Source organism: Lepus europaeus, chromosome 20 (assembly GCF_033115175.1).
Source record: "Lepus europaeus isolate LE1 chromosome 20, mLepTim1.pri, whole genome shotgun sequence".
Classification (NCBI taxonomy): Eukaryota; Metazoa; Chordata; class Mammalia; order Lagomorpha; family Leporidae; genus Lepus; species Lepus europaeus.
Genome location: NC_084846.1, coordinates 6,165,629 through 6,187,080, shown reverse-complemented (window position 1 = coordinate 6,187,080; position 21,452 = coordinate 6,165,629). Strand labels below are relative to the sequence as shown.

Sequence of the window (21,452 nt, the reverse complement as noted above, 5' to 3'; positions counted from 1 at the left end):
CCTGGCCTTGCGCCCTGTGTCCTGGATGCACCTGCACTCAGGCAGACTCGGGCAGCAGTGGGAGGCCTCCCGGTCCCCTGCCTGGGGTAGTCTGTGCCTTCACTCCATGGGGCCCTAGCCCTCTGAGGTCTCAGGGGAGTGGTAACCTGAACGGCGGGGTCCCTGTGTCCCGGTCCCCTGCCTGGGGTAGTCTGTGCCTTCACTCCATGGGCCCCTAGCCCTCTGAGGTCTCAGGGGAGTGGTGACCTGGACGGCGGGGTCCCTGTGTCCCGGTCCCCTGCCTGGGGTAGTCTGTGCCTTCACTCCATGGGGCCCTAGCCCTCTGAGGTCTCAGGGGAGTGGTGACCTGGATGGCGGGGTCCCTGTGTCCCAAGTATCTGGCTGCCCAGAGCCACACCACTGTGCTCAGGGCCCTGGCCCACGGCCTGCTGGGCAGCCCCCAAACGTGGGCACCAGGGCCAAGCCCACCAGCGCCACACCATTGCCCCGACTCTGACACAGCTGCCACGAGACACGGCGGTGTGTGCCACCCTAGCTCTGGTTCCATCGCTGCCCCTGGAGCCAGTGTCTCTCACACACACACACTCATGCACACACACTCGCGGCCTCCGACCTCGCCCTGCAGCCTGGCTGGCAGGGCGCCTATCTCATCACCCACATTCCACACGGTCGGAGCTCAGTGTTTGTTGAGTGACTGTGCGGGCAGTGGCTGGCCCAGGAGCCCAACTCCAGCCCAGGCCCTTGGAGCCTGTGGACGGGGAACCCCTGGTCCCCCCGGGAGTTGGACGGCACCCACACGGTGACATCCCTGGGCTCTGCTGCTGCGGGAGCAGCCTGCGGACCAGCAAGGCGGGTGGGAACGCGGATTCCTGGGCAGCCGCAGGGGAACAAGACCCCCGGGGTGGGGGGCGTCTGGAGAGCTGTGGGCTGCTGGCTTGGGGGGTCTTGGCACACACCTGTCCTCCAGAGGGAGGCCCCAGGACTCACACCGGTAGAGCCCCAGGTGGCCGCACCTACAGCATCACCCGCTGTGGCTTGTTCGGTGTGCCGGGTCCTGCCAGCGCCACCTGCTGGGCAGGTGGGGGATGTGCCGAAGAGGTCTGAGGAAAGGCTGGGCCCTGCCTCACGGAGGGGGGGGGCTGGGCTGGGAGACCCCCCCCCCACCTCTCCTGCTGGGGGACTCCTCCGGCACCGAGCCGCCTGCGCCGACCCCCCCAGCCCAGCCCCGCACTGAGGGACGGCACCAGCGGGTGAGCACTGAGACTTTTAATACACAGCACAACACTGGTGACAGGAGGGGCGGGCGGAGCGCGGCCACGACGTCCCACGGTGTCCCCCGGTCCAGGCCGGTGCTGGGAAAGCCGCCTGTGCACCTGTCAGTAGTAGGGCCGCCTGGGGTTGTTCTGCGGAGGCAAGGCGGGGGAAGGGGGAGCGGTTAACGCGGCAGACAGACCCAGCGGCTCCTGCCCCGTCCAGCCAAGTCCACACCCTCAGGCGGGCCACCTTCCCTGCCGCCCCAGCCCAAGGCTGACCGCGAGCACGGGGTGGAGCGGACAAGCGCACCAGGGGGTTGGGCCGGAAGCGGTAGGCCAGCATCATCCTCTTGCGGAAAGCCTCGTACTCGTCGTCCTCCTTGGAGAGCTCGGCCGGCCGGTCGATGCCGAAGCCGGCGCGTCCACGGCGGTGGTGCCCCTGTGCGGAGGCGACCGGGCGGCATGAGCAGGGGGCGGGGCTGCGCCACGTCCGCTTCCGGCTTCCTGCCGGCATGCACCACGGGAGGCAGCTGGTGATGATGGCCCAGGTGCTTGGGTCTCCGCCGCCCACGCGGGAGGCCTGGATTGAGCTTCGGGCTCCCGGCGTTGGCCTGGCCCGGCCCCTGAGCCCTGGGCACGGCTGGGCTCACAGCCACATCTCCAGGACATACATCGGGGGCTGGGCTGGGGGGCCGCCTCTGTGAGGGGAGGAAGAGCCCGAAGTGGCCCAGCCCCAGGGCCCCGCGTGGGAAGGCGGGCCCTAGGTCAGCACAGGCTGTCATAGCTCCAGGGAGCGTGGGAGGTGATGAGGACAGTGAGTGCGGGGCCAGCCCTGCGGGTGCATGGAGGGCGCTCCGGGCGAGGGCTGGTGCCCAGGATGCCCGCGGCTTGGTGTGCCGGCAATTCAGAGGGCCTTCCCAAGGCCGCGGGGCCGGGGTGAGGGGCTGCACCAGCCAGAGTGCGGTGCCGCCCCACGGCTCTGTCCCCGCCCCCAGCCTCCCCGGGACCCCACTCACTTGCTGACCGGGTTCTTGATGCCCTGGCCCTCGGAGCCCAGCCCCTCGCCCTCCTTCCAGCCCATCTTCATGAGCATCTGGTAGCCGATGTTCTCCACGGTCAGCTTGAACTCCTTGTACTCCGAGTAGTCGGGCTCGCGGCCCTCCTGCGGGAGGCGGCAGCAGCTGGCACCCACCACGGCCACGTGACCCCTGCCTTTGGCCTCAGGGGACGCCAGCACCGCCTTCCCACCCACCAAGCCAGACCCCTCACGGACCCAGCTCCCCTTCTCCCGCCTGGGGTCCCCGGACCAAGTCCAAAGGCGCCCGGGGACGAGCCACACAGGCCTCATCTACTGTGGGCAGTGTTAATGTTTTAGCGGAAAGGGAAGCCAGTGTGGGGGCGGCCGCTGGCCCAGTGGTTAGGACGCTACTCGGGTCGTCCGTGGCCCACGTCCGAGTGTGAGTCCTGGCTCCACTCCCCCATTCCGGCTTCCTGCTCACGTGCACCATGGGAGGCAGTGGGCAGCGCTGGTCCCCAGGCCTGAAGGTCTCTGCCACCACGCCGGAGGCCTGGATTGAGTGCTGGGCTCCCAGCGTTGGCCTGGCCCGGCCCCAGCTGTGGCGGGCATTTGGGGAGCGAGCAGAGGGGGAGATCTCTCTCCGTCTCTCTGGCTTTTGAGATAAATGAAAATAAGACCAAGCAGCCCGTGCTCTTGCTGGCAGAGCCAATCCGTTAGCAGTGTTCTAGAGCTATGGCCCACGAGGCTGCCAGCTCACCGGGGGAGGTGTGGGCGGGGCCGGCCCAGCGGCCTCTGCGGGCCAACCGGACCCAGCCCGAGGGCGGCGGGGCGGCGCGCTCAGCCCTTGTTTGGTTCTGGAGAGGCCTTGGAGCCTGGCCCCGAGAAATGCTTTGCCTGGAAGCTGCACTTAATTGGCTCCACTGGAAGCTTCCCAACTCCCCAGCCGCAGCCCAGGAAATGGTTCGGAGGCAGCAGCAGAGCTGCCATGTGCTAACTCCCCCCCAGACGGCGTCTGCCACAGACATGCCTCCCGCGCCTGGGCGCCTGCTGCGAGTGTTGGGGGGGGGCACCTCAGGCCCCTCGGGAGGGGTCCCCAGGCTCACCTTCAGCGCCTTGAAGGTCTCCATGAACTTCTCCAGCTCGTCGGGCGGCAGGAAGTCTCCGATGAAGTGCTTGCCCCGGCCCATCTTGGTCAGCTGCTCGGCCCACTCTGTGGAGAGGGGGAGGGTGAGCAGGCGAGAGGGGACAAGGCCCCCGGGCAATGATCCACACCCCATCCCCAAGGCGGCCCTGCCCAGCCCCCCCCCCCAGCCCCGTGTGCGCGCCCAGCGGCCGCGCTCGGCCCACCCCGCGTCTTGTCCATCTCCATGCGGCGCAGCCGGTGCTCCCAGGTGCCCAGCTCGCTGTCCACCTCCTCGTCACTGTCGTAGCCGTGCTGGTGCTGCTGCAGCGCCCTCTCCCACAGCAGCTGCATGTCCTGCATGGCGCGCTTGTGCTGCATGATCAAGTCGTACATCTGCTGCATCTGCGGGGGAGCACGGCAGGGGGCGCCACTCAGGGGGCAGCAGGGCGGACGCGCCCGACACCAACCAGGCGGCCCAAGCAGACAGCGGGAGGAGACCGCTCTCCAGACAGGGCACCGCCCGGGGAGCTGGGAGGCCCTGGGCTCTGGGCCCGGCGGCAGCGTGGTGACGGGTGACCGGAAGGGCCAGGAGCCCTGGGCCTCCACCCGGCCGGCGGCAGCACACACGGTGCCTGCCGCACCTGCCGCACCTCGGGCAGCCCCGGGCGCCCCCAGCACCCCCTGCTGCCCACCTCCTGCTGCTCCTTCAGCTGCTTCTTCTGGGCGTCTGACAGCTCCGTGACGCCCACCAGGCCCACGGGCTTCCCCTTCTCGTAGCCGAGCCCCTTGAGGTCCTGAACTGGAAACAAAGGCACAGGACGGTCAGCGGCGTGGCCCCGATGCCGGGAGCTCCCCGCCTGGCGCAGGGTCCGCGGCAGAGCGAGGCCCCGAAGACAGGACCGCTACCACCGTGTCGTCATCTTTTAAATGCTCATTGGGATTTCCTTTCATCCCCTAGAAAGGCAGAATTACGGGGGGGACTATCTCCCACTGGCTGGTTCACTCCTCAAATGCCTATGGACCAGCCACTCGAGGCCGCCCCTGGCTGACTTCCCGCGCGCATGCGCAGGAACCTAGGTTGGACACGTGGGAGCTGGGACTTGAACCAGCTCCCTGATGTGAGAAGCAGGCGTCAGTGACTTCACCGGTCGCACAACACCCCAGCGTCACACACCACGTGAGGACCCCGTGTGTCCTTTCCTTGGGCCCTCTCTCTGCGGCCCCTCCCATCACAGATGCAGACTCCAGGAATCAGGCTCAGAGCCACACCCCTGGCAGGGGCCGGGACACAGGCGGTGTGCGCCCTCCCGGAAGGCAGGTGCTGCTGGCCGACAGCTGGCACAGACGCACGTGGACTGGGAGTCTGCTCCTCCGGGGGAGGCAGCCAACCACCCTCAGAGCAGCCGGCTTGTAACTCAGGCCTGCGACACGGATCTGTGTGAAGGCCCGCGATGGCCCCAGAGAGGTGGCGGAAGCAACGCCCTCTGGGGGGCTGGCTCTCCTGGGAAGAAGCCAGGAGAGAGAGGCCCCTCCAGGAGGGGGGAAAGGAGCCCAGGCCTCCGTCCACCAGGGCTGGGGGCTCGCCCCTGAGACCCGCCCACGGCTGCTCCCTGGCCCCACGACTGCACTGCAACTCTCCCTGGGGGCACAGGGGCAAGCCCCAGGGGCAGGACCAGGAGCCACGGTCCTGCTCGGGCAGGAGGCAGGGCTTGGTCGGCCGGCCCTGGGCCCGGGGGGGGGGTCCTTACGTAGGGGCACTCAGGCCGGTCCAGCCCTCGACGCCAGGATGCTGCACCCTGGCTCACACTCCCTCCAGAGCCTTGGCAAATCCTAGAAACTCCACTTGGGCGTTTCTCTCCTTGACCTAGAACCTCTGAGGCCCCCGGGGCCAGGGAGGCACCGAGCAAGAAGCCAGCTCTCACGGTCAGCATGGCCGTGACATGGGCGAGCCGCTTTCCTCTGGGGCCCTGTCCTCACCCTGCAGGTGACGGTGCCAGGTGCGTGTGACACCCCAGGGCGCGTGTGGGCTCAGAGTGGGGGGATGGTGCGGGGAGTGTGTGGTAGGAGTGTGTGAGACAAGGCCACACACTGGCCACCCCTGCCGCCCACGCAGGGACATCTGGATGCAGCTCCCGGGTCTGGCTTCAGTCTGGCCCAGCCTGGGCTGCTGTGGGCATCTGGGGAGTGAACCTGTGGATGGAGTTCTTTCTGTGTACCTGTCGCCTCTGCCTCGCAAATTAAAAAAAAAAAAAGGGAAAAGGAAAAAGCAGTAACAGTATCGCCAAAAATAAACTGGAGCAGAGAGCATTTCCAAGCTCCCTCTGTGACGCTACCATGAGACACAACAAGAAAAAAAACCACTAGAGATCCGTATAGACCTAGAAACCCTCCACAGAAACCCCAGGAAACCAGGTTCAGCAGCTCGTGGAAAGGATTATAAGCTGTGATCAAGTGGGAATTACCCCAGTCTTGCAGGATGGCTCCACACAGCACACCACGTTAAGGGGGGTGGGGGAGTGGAGCTGTGGCTCAGTGGGTAAAGCCCTGGCCTGCGGTGCTGGCATCCCACAGGGGTGCCGGTTCGAGACCTGGCTGCTCCACTTCCAGTCCAGCTCTCTGCTGTGGCCTGGGAAAGCAGTGGAGGATGGCCCAAGTGCTTGGGTCCCTGCACCTGCGCAGGAGACCTGGAAGAAGCTCCTGGCTCCCGGCTTTGGATCGGTGCAGCTCTGGCTGTTGTGGTTATTTAAGGAGTAAACCAGTGGATGGAAAAATCTGTTTCTCTACCTCTGTAAATCTTTCAAATAAATAAATAAATCTAAAATTAAAAAAAACAAAACAAAACAAAACAACAGTCCGAAGGGGAAAGAACAACACGGGGTCATCCTACCTGAGGCAGAGAAAAGCCTCTGTGACTTCACCCCTTCTCATGGCAGAGCCTCAGTAACCCAGGAGAGGGCTGGGCGCCCGGCAGAGCAGGGCAGACCCTGCGTGGGCGCCTGCGTCCCTGATCTGAGTGCCTGGGCCAATTCCAGCTCCCTGCTCAAGGACTGGGGGCCCTACCACCCTCAGGAGAGACCTGAATGAAGCTCCTGGATCCTGGTCCAGCCCTGGCTACTGAGGGCACCTGGGGCGTGAGCCAGTGGATGGAGGATCTGTCTCCCTGTCACTCTGCCTTTCAAACAAGTAATAACGAGTGAATTTTTAAAAACCTACCTTCAGGCTATGGGTATAAGGTACACAGGGAACCTAAGTGATTTCCTGTCTACACTTCCACCTCCAAGTTCTCATCACGCAAGTGTTCCAAGCCTCTGCCCGCCCCCCAATAAAAAAACCACCCAAAATCTGACGGCCAGCACGTCTGGGCTACTCACTCGGTGTGCACACCCAAAGGGCCCAGCCACCAGGAGGACGGAGTTCCGCGCATGCTCCAACACGGATGAAGCTTGCAAACTTGACACTGGGACCCCGCCGACAGACGATGGGGGAGGGGCCGGGCGACCCACCTGACAGGGGCGAGGGCGAGGCGTCCACATCTCTCTGCACCAGCTCCGCAGGGGGTAGCTCCACCTTGTCCTCCTCGGGCCCCCACCTGCTCTTCCGCTTCCTTTTCACAGCGGCGGTGGCGGAGGCTGGCTTCCCGGGGGCGGCCGGCACGGGGGTGGATGAGGTGGGGCAGGTGGCTGCAGGGGGTGAGGCCCCCGACGGGGCGTCAGGAGGGGACGTGTGCTTCGGGCTGGGCTCAGGTGCTGTGGGGGTGCCTGTGGAGCCGGCCTTGGCTCTCCGGAACTCCTCTAGCTTCTGCCGGTAGTACTTGTAGCCCTGGCTGTTGGGTTCGTACAGAAAGCTGCAAAGGAGCAAGGCCGATGCCCTGTCAGCTGGGCTGGAGCCTCCTGCCCAAGTCTGGGCAGAAACGGCTCGGACCTGTCCGCCCAGGGCCAGGTAAGGCTTAATGTGTCCAGCCCTACACCTCCTGCCCTGCCAGGCCTCGGGGGCGGCTGGCTCTGCAGCCCACCGCCTCTCACAGTGCCCTTCCTTCGTGCTGGGGGTCCCTCTGAGCCTCCACTGGGCGCCCAGCACCCTGCTCTGAAGCAAAAGGAGTGGGTGCCCCCAGGATCTTCCTCAACGCCCGAGAAAAGCGGTGCCTTCACGCCGAGAAGCTCTGAACTGAGCAGGGAGGGGGTGGGACACGGGACACAGGTGCCTGACAGGGCAGAGGGCATGTCCCCGACCTCACAGCTCCTCGGACGCACCTAACAGGCCGAAACAACAGCCCAGGAAGCTGGACTCCAAGACCAGCTTGGGGACAGGACGCCTCGAGGCGGAAGCCCGTGCCTCACAGGTAGCCAAGGGTCCCCTGGTTCCCACCCAGCCTAGGCAGCTGGCACCGGCACAGGGGCCAGGTGTGGGGCAGCAGAGGCCACTGGTACTCTGGCACCTGGTGGCACCTCTGAGGACTATGCAGGTCCCAAGCCAACAGTCCATCCACGGCAGAGGGAGGAGGATCTGCCTGGTTTCATGTGGCAAAGCCACCCAGGCTCAACACCCAGCTCCCAGGCACCTGCCTGCCTCCCTGTACCAGCCCCGTCCAGAGCGGACGCCGAGCTGAACGGGCTGAGTGGGCACAGAGCTCAGCTCTTGGGCCTGGGCTGGGACCGCAGGGAGCCCCTCCGTGGAACCTGCACGCTGGCCGCCAACCTCGGTCACACAAAGGGACGGGGCGGGTGCCAAGTGAGGCGGTGGAGAACGGAGGCTCCCAAGGCCCCCGTGCATCCGCCTCAGACTTCGCGGGGCAACAAGGAAACACCCAGGGGGCTGTGCGGCGACCCCTGGGACTCCCGGCCCTGAGCGCCCGCGGCCGGCTTCTCGCTGCGGGCCCGGGGTCCGGGTGGGGGTCCCCGCCCCTCACCTGAACGCCTGGTTCTCGCGGTTGTTCTGGAGGGCGATGGTTTCCACCTCGGGACCCCCGTCCGCTATGAACCTGGCCAACTTTTCTGCGAGGTTTTTGGCCTCCTGGTCCTCTGGGGGTGAAACTTTAAGGAGGCTGTCAGTACTGAGCTCAAACGCACCGCACCCACAGCCTAACGTCTGCTAAGAGCCCCGCGGCACCCCGCGCGGGTTACTGAGGAGCGATGCAAAGAGAGACAGGCAAACGGGAGTCAGATTACTGCACTGGACCAAACCGCGGAGCCAACATCAAGACAAATCCCGAGCTCCCCAGCCCACCCCATCCCCCCCGCCCACCCAGGCTGACCCCAAGAGGCTGTGAGGCCGTGAGCTGGGACAAAGGCACGGGAGCCCCACTCTCAACCTTTATGCTGAGAGCTGCCCCCCGATGATGAGGGTGGGAGCAAAATGAGCGAACTCCCACGGCCCCCCTCCTGCCACGACCCACCAGCACAGGGCTGGGCCTTGGGGCCAGTGCAGCTAGAGACCAGCCAGCACCCTCCAGCCCCACGGTCATCCTGTCACAACCCCCCCAGCTGATTGCTCTGTTCTGCTCTGCCCCGGCCGAGCGTCAGGTGCTACGCCTGTCTCGTGTGTCCGCACGAAGCCGGGGCTCCTTGGCGCTTTATTAAAATGACGCCAACCAGAAGCAAAAGCTCCCTCTGCCCCTTTAAAACACCCATGGCCTTGACCCAGCTCGTGCCCACTGCGTGCCAGGCCTCAGAACAATGGCGTGGCGGGTGGCGTCAACTCTGCCCCCAGAGCACCCCCAGCGGGCCTGGGAGCGCGAAGGCCTCAGCCTTTGGGGCCGGGCAGTGCCACCCCACACCACAGTGGCCTCCTGGGACCCCGACTGCGCCATGGGGCTCCATATGCCCAACGGCCCCCTCCCCCACCCCCAGCCCCCTACCTTTCTGAGAGGCTCCCTGGGACCTCTGCGCCTCCCTCCTCATCTCAGCCACCTTCTTTCTGTAGTAGAGGAATTCCCTGCTATTCTTATCGTGTAAAAACCTGCAGAGGAGATGCGCGGGGGACAGGAAAGTGAGCGTCGGGGACCAGCCACGGAGAGGGCCCGAGAGCGTCCACCATGCAGAAGGCTGCTGGGACCTCCTCACGCCACACAGGGGCCCCGGGGACCTGCGGTGGCCATCAGTGCTCTGGTGGCTGCTGTTTGGTACCGTCAGGGGCTGGTGTCGTGGCACAGCAGGTGAAGCCACCGCCTTGGATGCCAGCATCCCTATGGGTGCTGGTTCGAGTCCCGGCTGCTCCACGTCCCATCAGGCTCCCTGCTAACACGCCTGGGAAAGCAGTGGAGGACGACCCAAGTCCTTGGGCCCCTGCAGCCACGTGGGAGACCCGGAAGTTCCTGGCTCCTGGCTCCACTCTGGCTCAGCCCTGGCCATTGTGCCCATTTCGGGAGTGAACTAGCGAATGGAAGATCTCTCTCACCCTGTCTCTCGTCCTCTCTCTGTAACTCTGCCTTTCAAATAAACAAACCTTAAAAACAAACAAACAAAACAACCCCTTGGGACACCCGCGTCCCATACTGGAGTGCCCAGGGTTGACGTCCCAGCTCCGCTCCTGGCTCCAGCTTCCTGCGGACGCACACCCTGGCAGGCAGTGGTGATGCTAACACTTGGGTCTCTGCCACCCGCGTGGGAGACCCGGATGGAGCGCCTCACTGCTGACGCGGCCTGGCCCAGCCTGGCCATTGAGGGCATCTGGGGGTGACCCAGTAGAGGGGAGATCTCTGGCTCACAGGCACCCCCGCATGCGGCTGCACGGCAAACACAGGCACCAGCCCTGGCACCCCACCCCCACCTCTGCCCCGGCCCTGGGTACTCACGCAAACGCTGGGTTATCCTTGTAGTCCTCCATAGCTACTTTTTCTAACTCGGGGCCTCCTTCTGCCACAAAGCGGGCCAATTTCTCTATCACTTTCCGAGTCTCGGCTCCCTCTGGGGGTGAAACTTTAAGGAGGCTGTCAGTACTGGGGTTCAACTCACACACCCACAGTCACTAGGCACACTCTCTATGGACCGCAACGACAGAGGGGGGGGGGAGAACAGCGTGAGATGTGGGAGCTGGCTGGCGCTCCAGCTCCAGGCAAAGGTCACGATGGGAGACAGTTGGTCTCAACAGTCTTTGAGAGACACCCCGGCCGCCAGGGAGGCCCAAGAGCCCTCCCCAAGGCCACATCCACCCCCAGGCAGGGAGTGAGCCGCTGGGGAGCATCCAGCCTTCCCTGTTCCTTTTGGGGGGCCGGGGGAACAAACGGTTAATTCTTTCCTTTATTTACCAGTTCTCAGTATAACACATCAGTTCCTTTTTATCCTCCAAAGATGGCCAATTGTTTTTGTTTTTAAATAGCGTTACGGAACTCGGGTTTAAAAGCACTGGGCGCGTTTCAATCCACCGCATTTAACGCCATCGCAGAAGCTCCGCGGCCGGTGCAGCCTCTTCAAGCCGGCTGCCGGGAGCTTGGGACATGACCCCAGGAGTCTCTGACGGCCTCGCCATCCGCCGGCACACGGCGCCTCCGGGACCATCTCACACACTTCCTGCGCAGGCCTAGAGCCAGCCATGTCTCCAAGAAGTCCTGGTCTCCGTGGGTGAGAAACTGTTTCCGGGCCGCCAGCTGGGCGCTAGGGGCGCTCACTGTCACGGGCTTAACCATGACCTCGGGGCCTTGTCAGTGAGCAGAGCTACAAGAGCACACGTTTACAGATGGATCAGCCTCCCCGGGAGCCGTGAGGAACTTGTGTCTCTGAGGCTGTGAGTCTGCCCGCCCCTGGGTGGATCACACATTGATGAGACTTGCAGGAGAAACTTCTCGCTGTCAGCCGGCGTCTGACGGCCAGGCTAAGGTGCTGAACCTGCGGCTAATCTCATTCGCCTTGTTGCTCGGGACGTCGCGAAGCTTAGGGTCAGGGGTTGGGACGTGTGGCCCAAGGCAGGGCTCCTGTGAGGTGCCAGGGGCGTCCCCCCATCCCTGTCCCGTCCTCTTCCCACACACCCAGCGGCAATCCCAATCCGGGTCCCGTACACAGGGGCAGGTACGTTTCTAAGGCCACATGGATAGGGCCTTGGGATGCCTGCTGCCCCTCGTAAGCAATGTTCCCAGCAGGTGCGCCCGCCTTGGAGGGGATACCCTCAGCCTTAGCTCCTCTGGATCCCAGGGGGCCAGGCTGGTCCTGCTCTGCCCAACTCTGTGGCTACCCCATCTGCCCTTACCACACTGGCCAGCTCTCCATGTGGGCAGAAGGCGGACGAGAAGGGACTCACTAGGAGTGTGGGCCACACTGCCCTTCGCCTTTCTACCCTGCAGGGTGTAGACAAGCTCACCAGGGGGCCAGAGAGGGCCCCTCCCACCTGGGCGGCTCGGACCTGGGCCCAACGTGGTGGGGATGGGAAACCCCCGAGGAGCCACGTGGGGCCTTGAGGCACGGGGTCAGGGGCGGGCAGCCTCGGAAGCTTTTCTTGTGCGGGCACAGCTCAGAAGGGCCGCACGCCCCGCCCTGCTTGGGAAGGAGCCCTCCATGACAGCACGGGGGCTCCCGCTGGGCCCTGCCGTGGGACATGCCCCTGGGGCCCGGTTCCTGGCCTGCCCCTCGGACAGGTGGGGTGGCGGGCGGGGCGGGGCGGCTCCAGGCCTCACCTTTGATCTCCAGCCACTGCTCGTAGTCTTCCTCCTCGTCTTCATCCGGGGACTGGAAGACGCTGGGCCGCTGGGCCACCGGCAGCTGCTTGGCGTGCGAGTAGTTCCTCACCTGGCCCGGGGCGCCGCCCAGCCCCAGGCCCGCACGCTTGCTGAGCAGCAGGGGCCTCTTGGCGGCGCTGGGCGGGGGTGTGCTGGGAGGGGCGCCGGCTGTGCTGGCGGCGGCATCTTGGGATGGAAGGAAGGAGAGGTGTGCTCAGGGCCCGGGGCACGGCCACCTCTCGGTGCCCTAACTCCAACGCTGGGGGCCCCAGGGTGGAGGCCACCCTCATCTGACAACGAGGACCCCAGGGCTCAGCCTGAGGGTCACCCACGGGGTACCCCGCCAGAAGGGCCCAGCCCAGGTGGGAAGCACGGCCTGGGGACACATTCTGTGACGGAAGGCTGAGAACCCCCTGGGGCATGGACAGAGGACACTGTCCCCAAATCTCCTCTAAGCCAAGCCCCTGTCTCCCCAGAACTCACAGGGGCAACAGAGCTCACAGCGAGGGGTGGGGGTAGAGAGGGGGAGTCTGAGGGCAGGGGGAGCAGCACTGAGAAATGCCAGCCCCCCCAGACCCTGGCCGTGGGATGGGGGTCCCTCAGCTATGGCTCAGGCTGGCTTTCCACTCTGGTCTCATCTTTATTTACTTATTTGAAAATCAGAGTTATAGATTACAGAGAGAGAGAGAGAGACAGAGATAGAGACAGAGACAGAGAAAGAGACCTTCCATTTGCTGGGTCACTCCCCAAATGGCCACAACGGCCAGGAGTGGGCCAGGTCAAAGCCAGGAGCCAGGCGCTCTGCCCAGGTCGCCCACGTGGGGGCAGTGCCCAACCACTCGGGCCGTCCTCCACTGCTTTCTCAGGCGCAACAGCAGGGAGCTGGATCAGAAGTGGGCCAGCCGGGACCCGAACCAGTGCCTGTATGTGCCCACAGCGGCCCCAGCCTCATCTTTTGAAGCCACAGTTTTCTCAATAGAAAGTGGGAGCCGGTGCTGGGGTGCAGCAGGCCAAGCTGCTGCCTGCAACACCAGCATCCGGTGTGAGTGCTGGCCCGAGGTCCAGATGCTCCCCTTCTGATGGAGCTGCCTGCTAACGCACCTGGGAAAGCGACTCACCTGCCACCCACGCGGGAGACCAGGACGGAGCTCCAGGCTCCTCACTGTGGCCTGGCCCAGCCATGGCTGCTGTGGGCATTGGGGGAGTGAACCAGCAGGTGGAAGACCTCTCTCTGTCTTTCAAATAAGTAGCAAGGTGGAAGGTGGCCAGCTACACTCTGCTTACAGCAGCGGGATTGAGACCGGGATCTGTATGGAACGAACCACGCAGAGGCACAAAGTAGTGCGTGATCAGGTGGGTAAAGGGTCAGACCTCTGAAAACACGCCCGAGAGAGAGGGGACCACAACGGGACCGTCAGAACACACAGCCATGTGTCACCTGCTGTTTCCTGTGACGGACGGGGGCCTGTGGGGGGACGGCAACTTCCTGTGCTGTTTGTTGTTATTAAATGAAAAGATCAGGAGTTCGGTCGTCCCCTTGGTGTCTGGGAGTGATCGGCTCCAGAGCCCCAGCCCCCTACAGACGGCGTGGCCACCTGCGCGGGACCTGTGCGGCCCTCCTGCAGGCAACTATGGACAGCGATGGCGACGCAGACGCTGTGCGCACGGCTCACAGGCGGCGCGGCTTGGGGAAAGCGACAAGGCGCGAGCTTGGATGTGCTCGGCGCAGACACAACTTCCTTCCTTGGGATTACTTCCCACCTGTGGTTGGAACCTGCGGAAGTGGGGACTCGTGGGCTGACTGCCTCATCCGGGAATTCTCCCGTGTACGTCCCCCTGCGTCAGGATCCTCTGAGGACGCGGCCACAGGATGGCGGTCACCTTGCTGCACCGGGGCCGCCGCATTCCCCGGCGTAGGGGCGGCGCTGGTCAACACCAGGACCCCAGTGACAATCATCAGGCATCCCCATCACCTCCAGGCTGCTGCCTCCCGCCCTGCACCTCAGCCACAGCGAGCCCCCAAACCTGCTATTCTCTCGAGCGGCTCAGGCGTCTCAGGCCAGCCAGGCACCCGTGCACAGCCCGATGGCAGAAGGCCCAGCTGGACCACACGGGTGGACTGGGCAACCCAGCTCGGGGACACCCGCCTCACACTCTGCCATCTGCTCTCCATGGTCCCGCAGGCCTGGGGGATGCTTGATCCAGGCCCCAGCTCCCCGCAGCCTGTCTCTGTCCGCACAGTGTAGGCACCCAGAGGGAGAGGAATGTCTCTGCCTCCGGGGGATCTGGGGCAGGGGTGGGTGAGTCTGAGCCGGGACCTGTCATTGCAGAGTGCCCAGGGACGCTCGGGGGCGGAGGTGGCGGGTCGTGGTGGGGGTGTGGTGCTCACCTGTGGTGGTCTGTGCCTTCTGGAGCTTCAGGAACTGCTGCAAGAAGCTGCCGTCATTGGCAAATTTGTTAGAGACGCAGGAAGAGTTGTGCGCGTTCGCGACTCTGCAAGCAAGACAGAGGACAGACGAGTGAGTGGCCGTGGAGCCGCCTGGGACGAGGCTGACGCCTCGCTCACTGTGGTCCCGGAGGGACCCAACACCAACCCCCAGAGGCATCTGGGAGCAACTGCTGAGCGCACCCACAACTGCTTAGAAAGCTGGACACAACCTGGCTCTGAAAAGATTAACACTGCAGGTGGGGGGGGCAGCACCGTGGTGTAGTGGGCTAAGCCTCCGTCTGCAGTGCCGGCATCCCATATGGGTGCTGGTTCGAGTCCCGGCTGTTCCTTTTCTGATCCAGCTCTCCGCTGTGGCCTGGGAAAACAGTGGAAGATGGCCCAAGTGCTTGGGCCCCTGCACCCACGTGGGAGACCCGGATGGAGCTCCTGGCTCCTGATGGGCCCAGCTCTGGCTGTGGTGGCCATCTGGGGAGTGATGGAAGACCTCTCTCTCTATCTGTAACTCTACCTCCCAAATAATAAAAAAATAAAATCTTAAAAAAAAAAAAAAGATTAACACTGTATACTTTTACGATTTCTGCCCGAATACCGATCCTCTGGACTCGACGGCCCTCAACAGCGCTCGCCTGCACAGCACCCGTCCTATCTGTTGTTACCAAATTATCCCAGTTGGTTCTCTTTTCTCATTTCTCTTGATTTCTTTCCTGTTCCAACTCCTAAAAACTTACCCAGAAAATCGAATTAAACACAGAGGGCGCTCACAGCTCACAGTGAGCCTAGCCCTCCCGCCACGGGGCCCCCCTCAGCGCCTGGAGCAGCGCAGACGGCTCCGGAGGCTGGCAGCATCCCAGCCCAGAGGGGCTTCTGCTGCGGGGACCCCAACCTGGCCCAGGCTGGGTAACAGGTGGCGTTTGTCGGCCTTGTCAGAGAGCGCCTTCCCACAGGCACCTGGGAACTGGCAGGCATGCTCTGGACAAGGCCCCAGCGGGGAAGTCTAGCCCACCCCTGCCCCACCCCGCGAATATGGATGCTGCCCCAGCCAGACTTCCTGAAACAGGGCCCGTGTGGTCTTCACCCCTGAGCACCTGAGGCCTGGCGCCTGGGCTGGCAGCAGCTCTGTGGGACAGGACACTGCTCACAGGACAACAGGCGAAGCGGTCTCTTAGTGGGAGAAAGGCCAGGGAACTTCATGTGGCTACATTGGTTTTTGCAAAGCCTCCGTTTTACTTGAATTGTCTCAGGGCAGGTGTGCAGGTGCACTGGGTTAAGCTGCTGCCTGAGGGGCCTGCTTCCCTGCTGGAGCGCTTGGTTCAAGGTCTTGCCGCTCCACTCCCGATCCAGCTCCCTGCTAATGTGCTTGGGAAGGCAATGGGTGGCGGCCCTAGTGCCTGAGACCCTGCCGCCCACGCGGGAGACTCAGATGGAGATCCTGGCTCTTGGTTTCACCCTGGTTTTGTGGGCATCTGGGGAGCAAATCAGTGGATGGAAGACCTCTATGGCTCTGCCTTTTTCTTTTCTTTTTTTTTTTTTTTTTAAGATTTATTTATCTGAGAGGCAGAGTTACAGAAACAGAGACAAAGGTCTTCCATCCACTGATCCACTCTCCAAATGGCCATGGTAGTTGGAGCTGGGCCAATCCGAAGCCAGGAGCGTCTTCCAGGTCTCCCACGCCGCTGCAGGGCCCCAAGCACTCGGGCCGTCTGCTGCTTTCCCAGGTGGGTCGGCAGAGAGCTGGGTGGGAAGAGGGGCAGCCGGGCCTGGAGCCGGCAGGCAGAGGCTTAGCCCGCGACACCGCAGCGCCAGCCCCTATGGCTCTGCCTTTCCAGTAGGTGATAGAGACATGGCGGATCCTTCCTAAAAACCTCTTCTTAGAAAGCTGCTTTAACAAAGCGGCACGACAGCAACCCCAGCGCCGACATGCGCAGGTTCCTATCAGTGCCCGTCCTATCAGTAACAGAGGAATCCCTATGGGACAAACAGAACTATGGAGCAGAGGCAAAGGCCCAGCGCCATCTCCCCCCACCAACAGCCAGCCCTGGACCCCTGCTGGTTCTGCGTCAGGGGAAGCCAACCAATCACAAGAGTATTTGGAAAAAAAAAACCTGCGGCCGGCGCCGTGGCTTAACAGGCTAATCCTCCCCCTTGCGGCATCGGCACACCGGGTTCTAGTCCCGGTTGGGGCGCCGGACTCTATCCCGGTTGCCCCTCTTCCAGGCCAGCTCTCTGCTGTGGCCCGGGAAGGCAGTGGAGGATGGCCCAGGTGCTTGGGCCCTGCACCCCATGGGAGACCAGAGAAACACCTGGCTCCTGGCTTCGGATCAGTGCGAGGTGCCGGCCACAGCGGCCATTGGAGGGTGAACCAACGGCAAAAAGGAAGACCTTTCTCTGTCTCTCTCTCACTGTCCACTCTGCCTGTCAAAAAAAAAAAAAAAAAAAAACACAAAAAACAAACACCTGCCTCTGCCCCGAACACATGGGGACGCTCCTCCTCCTGTCGGCACTCCCCACACGACACAGAGCACCACAGCTCACACCGCGTTTACCCAGAGTGACTCAGTGTGCGGCACCCCAGGCGGGCACTCAGCCTGGTGGGCGAGGCGCTGGAGATGCCCAAGCGCTGCAGGAGAGGGCCCAAGTTCAAGTTCTAGTTCCGCTCCTGACTCTGGCTTCTTGGTTACCAGCGCCCCGAGAGGCCACAGGTGATGGCTCGGGTCCTCGGGTCCCTGCCACCCCCACGGGAGACCTGGGATGCGTTCCTGGCTCCTGGCTGCAGGCCCCACTGGGCCACGGTGTTAAGTATCACTTATCCGGAAGGCCTGAGACCAGAAGTGTCTCAAGTGCCGGGGGTTTCCAATCCAGGCACAGACTTTTTCACTGAGAATCCCCAAATGCCAAAACCGGAGAGGCTCTGAAATCTGACCCTTTGGGGGAGCTCCTGAGGTGCATCTGGATTTGATTCTCAGGGGAGAGAAGCTCAACCTGTCATCAATTTCTAAGGACCAGCGCCGTGGCGTAGCGGGTGAAGTCGCCACCTGCAGTGCCCCAGCATCCCATACGGGCACTACTTCGTGTCCCCGCTGCTCCACTTCAAGCCAGCTCCCTGATAATGTGCCTGCGAGAGCCGTGGAAGACGGTCCAAGTGCCTGGGCCCCAGTGCCCACGTGGGAGACTTGGAAGAAGCTCCTGGCTTTGGCCTGGCCCAGGCCCAGCTGTTGCAGCCATTTGGGGAGTGAACCAACAGATGGAGGACTCTCTCTCTCTCTCTCTCTCTCTCCTCCACGCTCTCTCTATAACTCTGCCTTTCAAATAAATACATAAATAAAAAGTGGGGATAAAAGCACAATACGAGATTGATCACAACGTCAGGAACCAAAGCAAAGGCAGGGAGAGGGCACGCATCCAACCAGCTGTCTTGGGGTGACCTGAAGGCTTCCCATGTCTTCAGCGACAGATTCTGACTCTGGGGGCCTGCGCTCTTCCAGCGCAGAACACAGCTCCACCTCCGTGCTGTGTTCCTGCCCCCTCTGACGCTCCTTCTCCTCAGGCTGCCAGGTCCCGGCGCTGGGATCCTCCTGCCTCCCGGACGTCCTCTGGGAGGCCCAAGTCCTTCCATAACCCCCGGGTCAGGGCCCACGGGCAGTCACTCAGTGACGTATCGGGTCGTGTGCCTGCCTGGGGTTCATCAGGATCTAGGCACTAAATCCCGCCCCCGAGCTCCAGGAGCTGGCGCGGAGCCTGGGGGAGGTTAACTCGCGTCACGCTGCAGACCCTAGCGGAAGGCGCCTGTCTCTCTGCTCCAAACTCCAGCCTGAATTTGCGGAGTCTCATCACCCCCATTTCCTACTCAAAACCTTCCCCTGGGCCAGTGCCATGGTGTAGCGGGTAAAGCCATGGCCTGCGATGCCGGCATCCCGTACTGGGGCTGGTTTGTGTCCTGGCTGCTCCACTTCTGGCCCAGCTCCCTGCCAACGCGCCCGGGGAAAGTCATCAATGGTGGCCCAAGTGTTCGAACCCCTGACACCCACGTGGGAGATCCGGAGGAAGCTCCTGGCTTCGGCCTGGCCCAACCTGGCTATGTGGTCAACTGGGGAGGGAACCAGCGGATGGAAGACCCTCTGAATTTGTGTTTTTCTCCCTCCCTCTCTCTCTCAAAATAAATAATTTTTAAAAAATAAAACAAAAAGTAAAAACCTTCCCTTGCCCCCCAGGCCGGACAAATGGAAACTCGGAGTGAGCTCCCTCCCACCTTGTTCAGTGGTAGCCCCCAGCCATGGCTGGTGCAGTGTGGACACAGAGCTGTGGCCAGCGCAGCATGGACGCACAGTCGCGGCCCCCTTCCTGCCCTTGGCCGGGCAGGCCTTTTCCTGTTTCCTCAACGGGCTGGCTCAGCCCGGGAACGCACTCCCTCCACTCATCGCCCAGCAGCTTGGGCCGGGCGCTGGCCCCTCTCTGCTAGCGGGCCCCGTGCCTCAGCTGGGCAGAGACGGAGACTTGTGTTATGGCCCTGCCCCTCCCCCGACACACACACACACACACACACACACACTCCTGTCCTGCCCCTGGAGCCCCCCGAGCCCCGGAAGCACTCACTCTCCGGGATGCGGGGGCTGAGGGCTGGCCGCCTGGCTCTGCTTAGCTTTCTGCTCCATTCTGGCCTCGATTTCCCGCTTCTTCTGCGCGATGAGCTCTTCCTGGTGCAGGGTGTTCATGTTCATCTTTGCAGACTTGGGGGGAGCGACCCCAAACCACCGGTTAGCCTTCCCTGGGGGGAGGGGAAGAACACATCAGAAACCTCCTCTGGGCGGGTGCCTGACTGTGCTTACAGCGCCGCGCGGGACCCCTGCACCCCACGCAGGAGTGCGGGGGTTAAGTCCCAGCTACTCTGCTTCCAGCCCAGCTTCCTGTTGACGCACACCCTGGGGGCGGCAGAAGCACGTGGGCGGGGACCCAGGTGGAGTTCCTGGCTCTCGGCTTCCACCCGGCCCAGTGCTGCCTGCTAGCAGGCACTGGGCAGTGAACCAGCAGATGGGAGACCTCTTTTGTGTGTTTCTCTCTTGCCCTGCCTTTCAAATACATCTGCAGTGGGGCCAGACAACAGCTGATGCTCAGACTGACTCGGGTACCCAGGGGTACCCGTGCTGCGGTGGGTGAAGCCGCCGCCTGCAGTGCCGGCATCCCACGCAGGCACCAGGTGCAGTCCCGGCGGCTCCACTTCCGATCTGGCTCCCTGCTCATGCTCCTGGGAAAGCAGCAGAGGATGGCCCGAGTGCTTGGGCCCCTGCACCCATGGAGGAGACCCTTCGGGCGTCCGCGTCTCTGTTTCCAATTCCAGCTTCCTGTCCTCTCCCTTGGATGCGGCGCCCATGGCTCAAATAGTTTGGCCCCTGTCATCCACATGCAAGACCGAGACTGGACACAGCCTGTCCTACCCACGGCTGCCGTGGGCGTTTGGGGACTGGACACATCTATCTCTCTGCTTTTTGTACAAAGAAAAGGCAGAAAGAAGAGAGCCCGGGGCGGGGGCAGAGGGAGGCCACTAAGGCCAGAGCCTGAGCATTAAGGAACCAGCATCCAAAAAAAGCCAAACGGAGATCCAGGCAGAGAGAGGGGGCAGGTGCATCCGAGGCCAGGCCACAGCTGATGAGAGGCACGGCGGGGAGTCTGGGTCTTGCCTTCAAGGGCTTTGAGAAGTGGCAGGGTGGCCGTAAGCGGAGGAAAAGACAAAAATCCAACAACGGGTCTTTTTTAGCTCGCGGCGGCGGCGGCGGCTGAGTGATCGCTGCGGCCAGAGAGCGCGCAAGACAGGGAGGGAACCCAGGACGCTGGCTACTGCTAAGCAAAAGGCGACGGCACCCTCTGATGAGGGTGGACACGGGAGACGCTTGGAGATGGGATTCAGGATCAAACTCTAACCCCCAAAGTCCACCCCCGGACAGAAACGCCCGTCCTCCCACCACTTCCATTCCGTCCGAAAAAGCACAAGCCCACGCCACCCCAGGGCCTTGGCACTCGCCATCCTCCCCATCAGCCCACACCCCCACCCGCCCCGCCTCCCGTCTGTACAGCATCCTGGCTCTGTAGATGCCGGCGGCCGCACCGGTGCAACCCGGGACTAGCACGGTGCCTGGGACCCGGCGACAAGCCCTACTAGCTGCATGGGTGCGCGCCTTCTGGAGCGAGCGGGGAAGGGGGGTTCCAAGGACTCGGGGAAGCGTGCACGGGGGGCCCCGGAGCAGCTCGCACCGCGGGACGCAGGCGACACGGCAGCTGCTCCGGAGAGAGGGGCGCAGACACTGTTTGGGGAGCGGGGCTCCCAGGAGCCCTGAAGGCGGTTACTTCCGAAAGCTGACGCACAGCCGAGCCGCGCGGGGCGGCCTTCGTGGCAAACCGGGCGTCCTCAGCTAACCAAGCGGGGGCGGCCAGCAACTTGGGTCTGGGGTCTCGCAGACCGGGCAAGCGCAGAAGCGGCCGCTTTGGGCAGCCCTAGAGGACGAGGCCAGGGGCTCGCTGACGCGGGCTGGGCCGACGGCGAGGGCAACGCGGCGACTAGCAGCCCGGAGGTCCCAGGCGGCCGCCTAAAGGAGGCAGGGGCTGTTACCTGCAACATCCCGGTTGTCCATCTTGAGACTCATCCAATCCCACAATGCTCTGGCGCCACCTGAGGAGACCTCTTATAGAGCGCATGGCCTGATGGGAGCTGTAGTCGGCTTCGGCCAGACACGCCCCGCAACTGTCTGGACGCCTGCAGTCTTCCCCGCAGGAATGCAAGCCTCACACTACCGGCGGTGTCTAAGCGTCCGCCCCGAGGATCTGCCGGTGCCGCCTTTCTCATGCCTTCCCAGAGCCGCGGCCACCCCAGAGGCAAACTACATGTCCTAGGGTGCTTTGCGCGGACGCTCTCGCGAGAGCCGCGAAGCGCCCTCCGGCCCCGCCCCGCCCCGCGCGCCTGCTTCCGCCTCCCTGTG

General features: G+C 63.4%; 1 protein-coding gene across 1 annotated transcript; it reads right to left on the bottom strand.

Annotated features, from left to right (window-relative positions):
- Positions 1-1,257: 1,257 nt before the first annotated feature.
- Positions 1,258-21,332, bottom strand: SUGP1 (SURP and G-patch domain containing 1). The gene is given in 15 exon segments (XM_062178416.1): positions 1,258-1,403; positions 1,564-1,673; positions 1,676-1,692; positions 2,270-2,415; positions 3,375-3,481; positions 3,619-3,796; positions 4,087-4,193; positions 6,898-7,238; positions 8,301-8,424; positions 9,249-9,349; positions 10,185-10,308; positions 11,997-12,224; positions 14,428-14,531; positions 19,078-19,249; positions 21,086-21,332. Coding segments are annotated over 15 exon segments (1,920 nt in total). The 5' UTR covers positions 21,120-21,332; the 3' UTR covers positions 1,258-1,376.
- Positions 21,333-21,452: the final 120 nt, after the last annotated feature.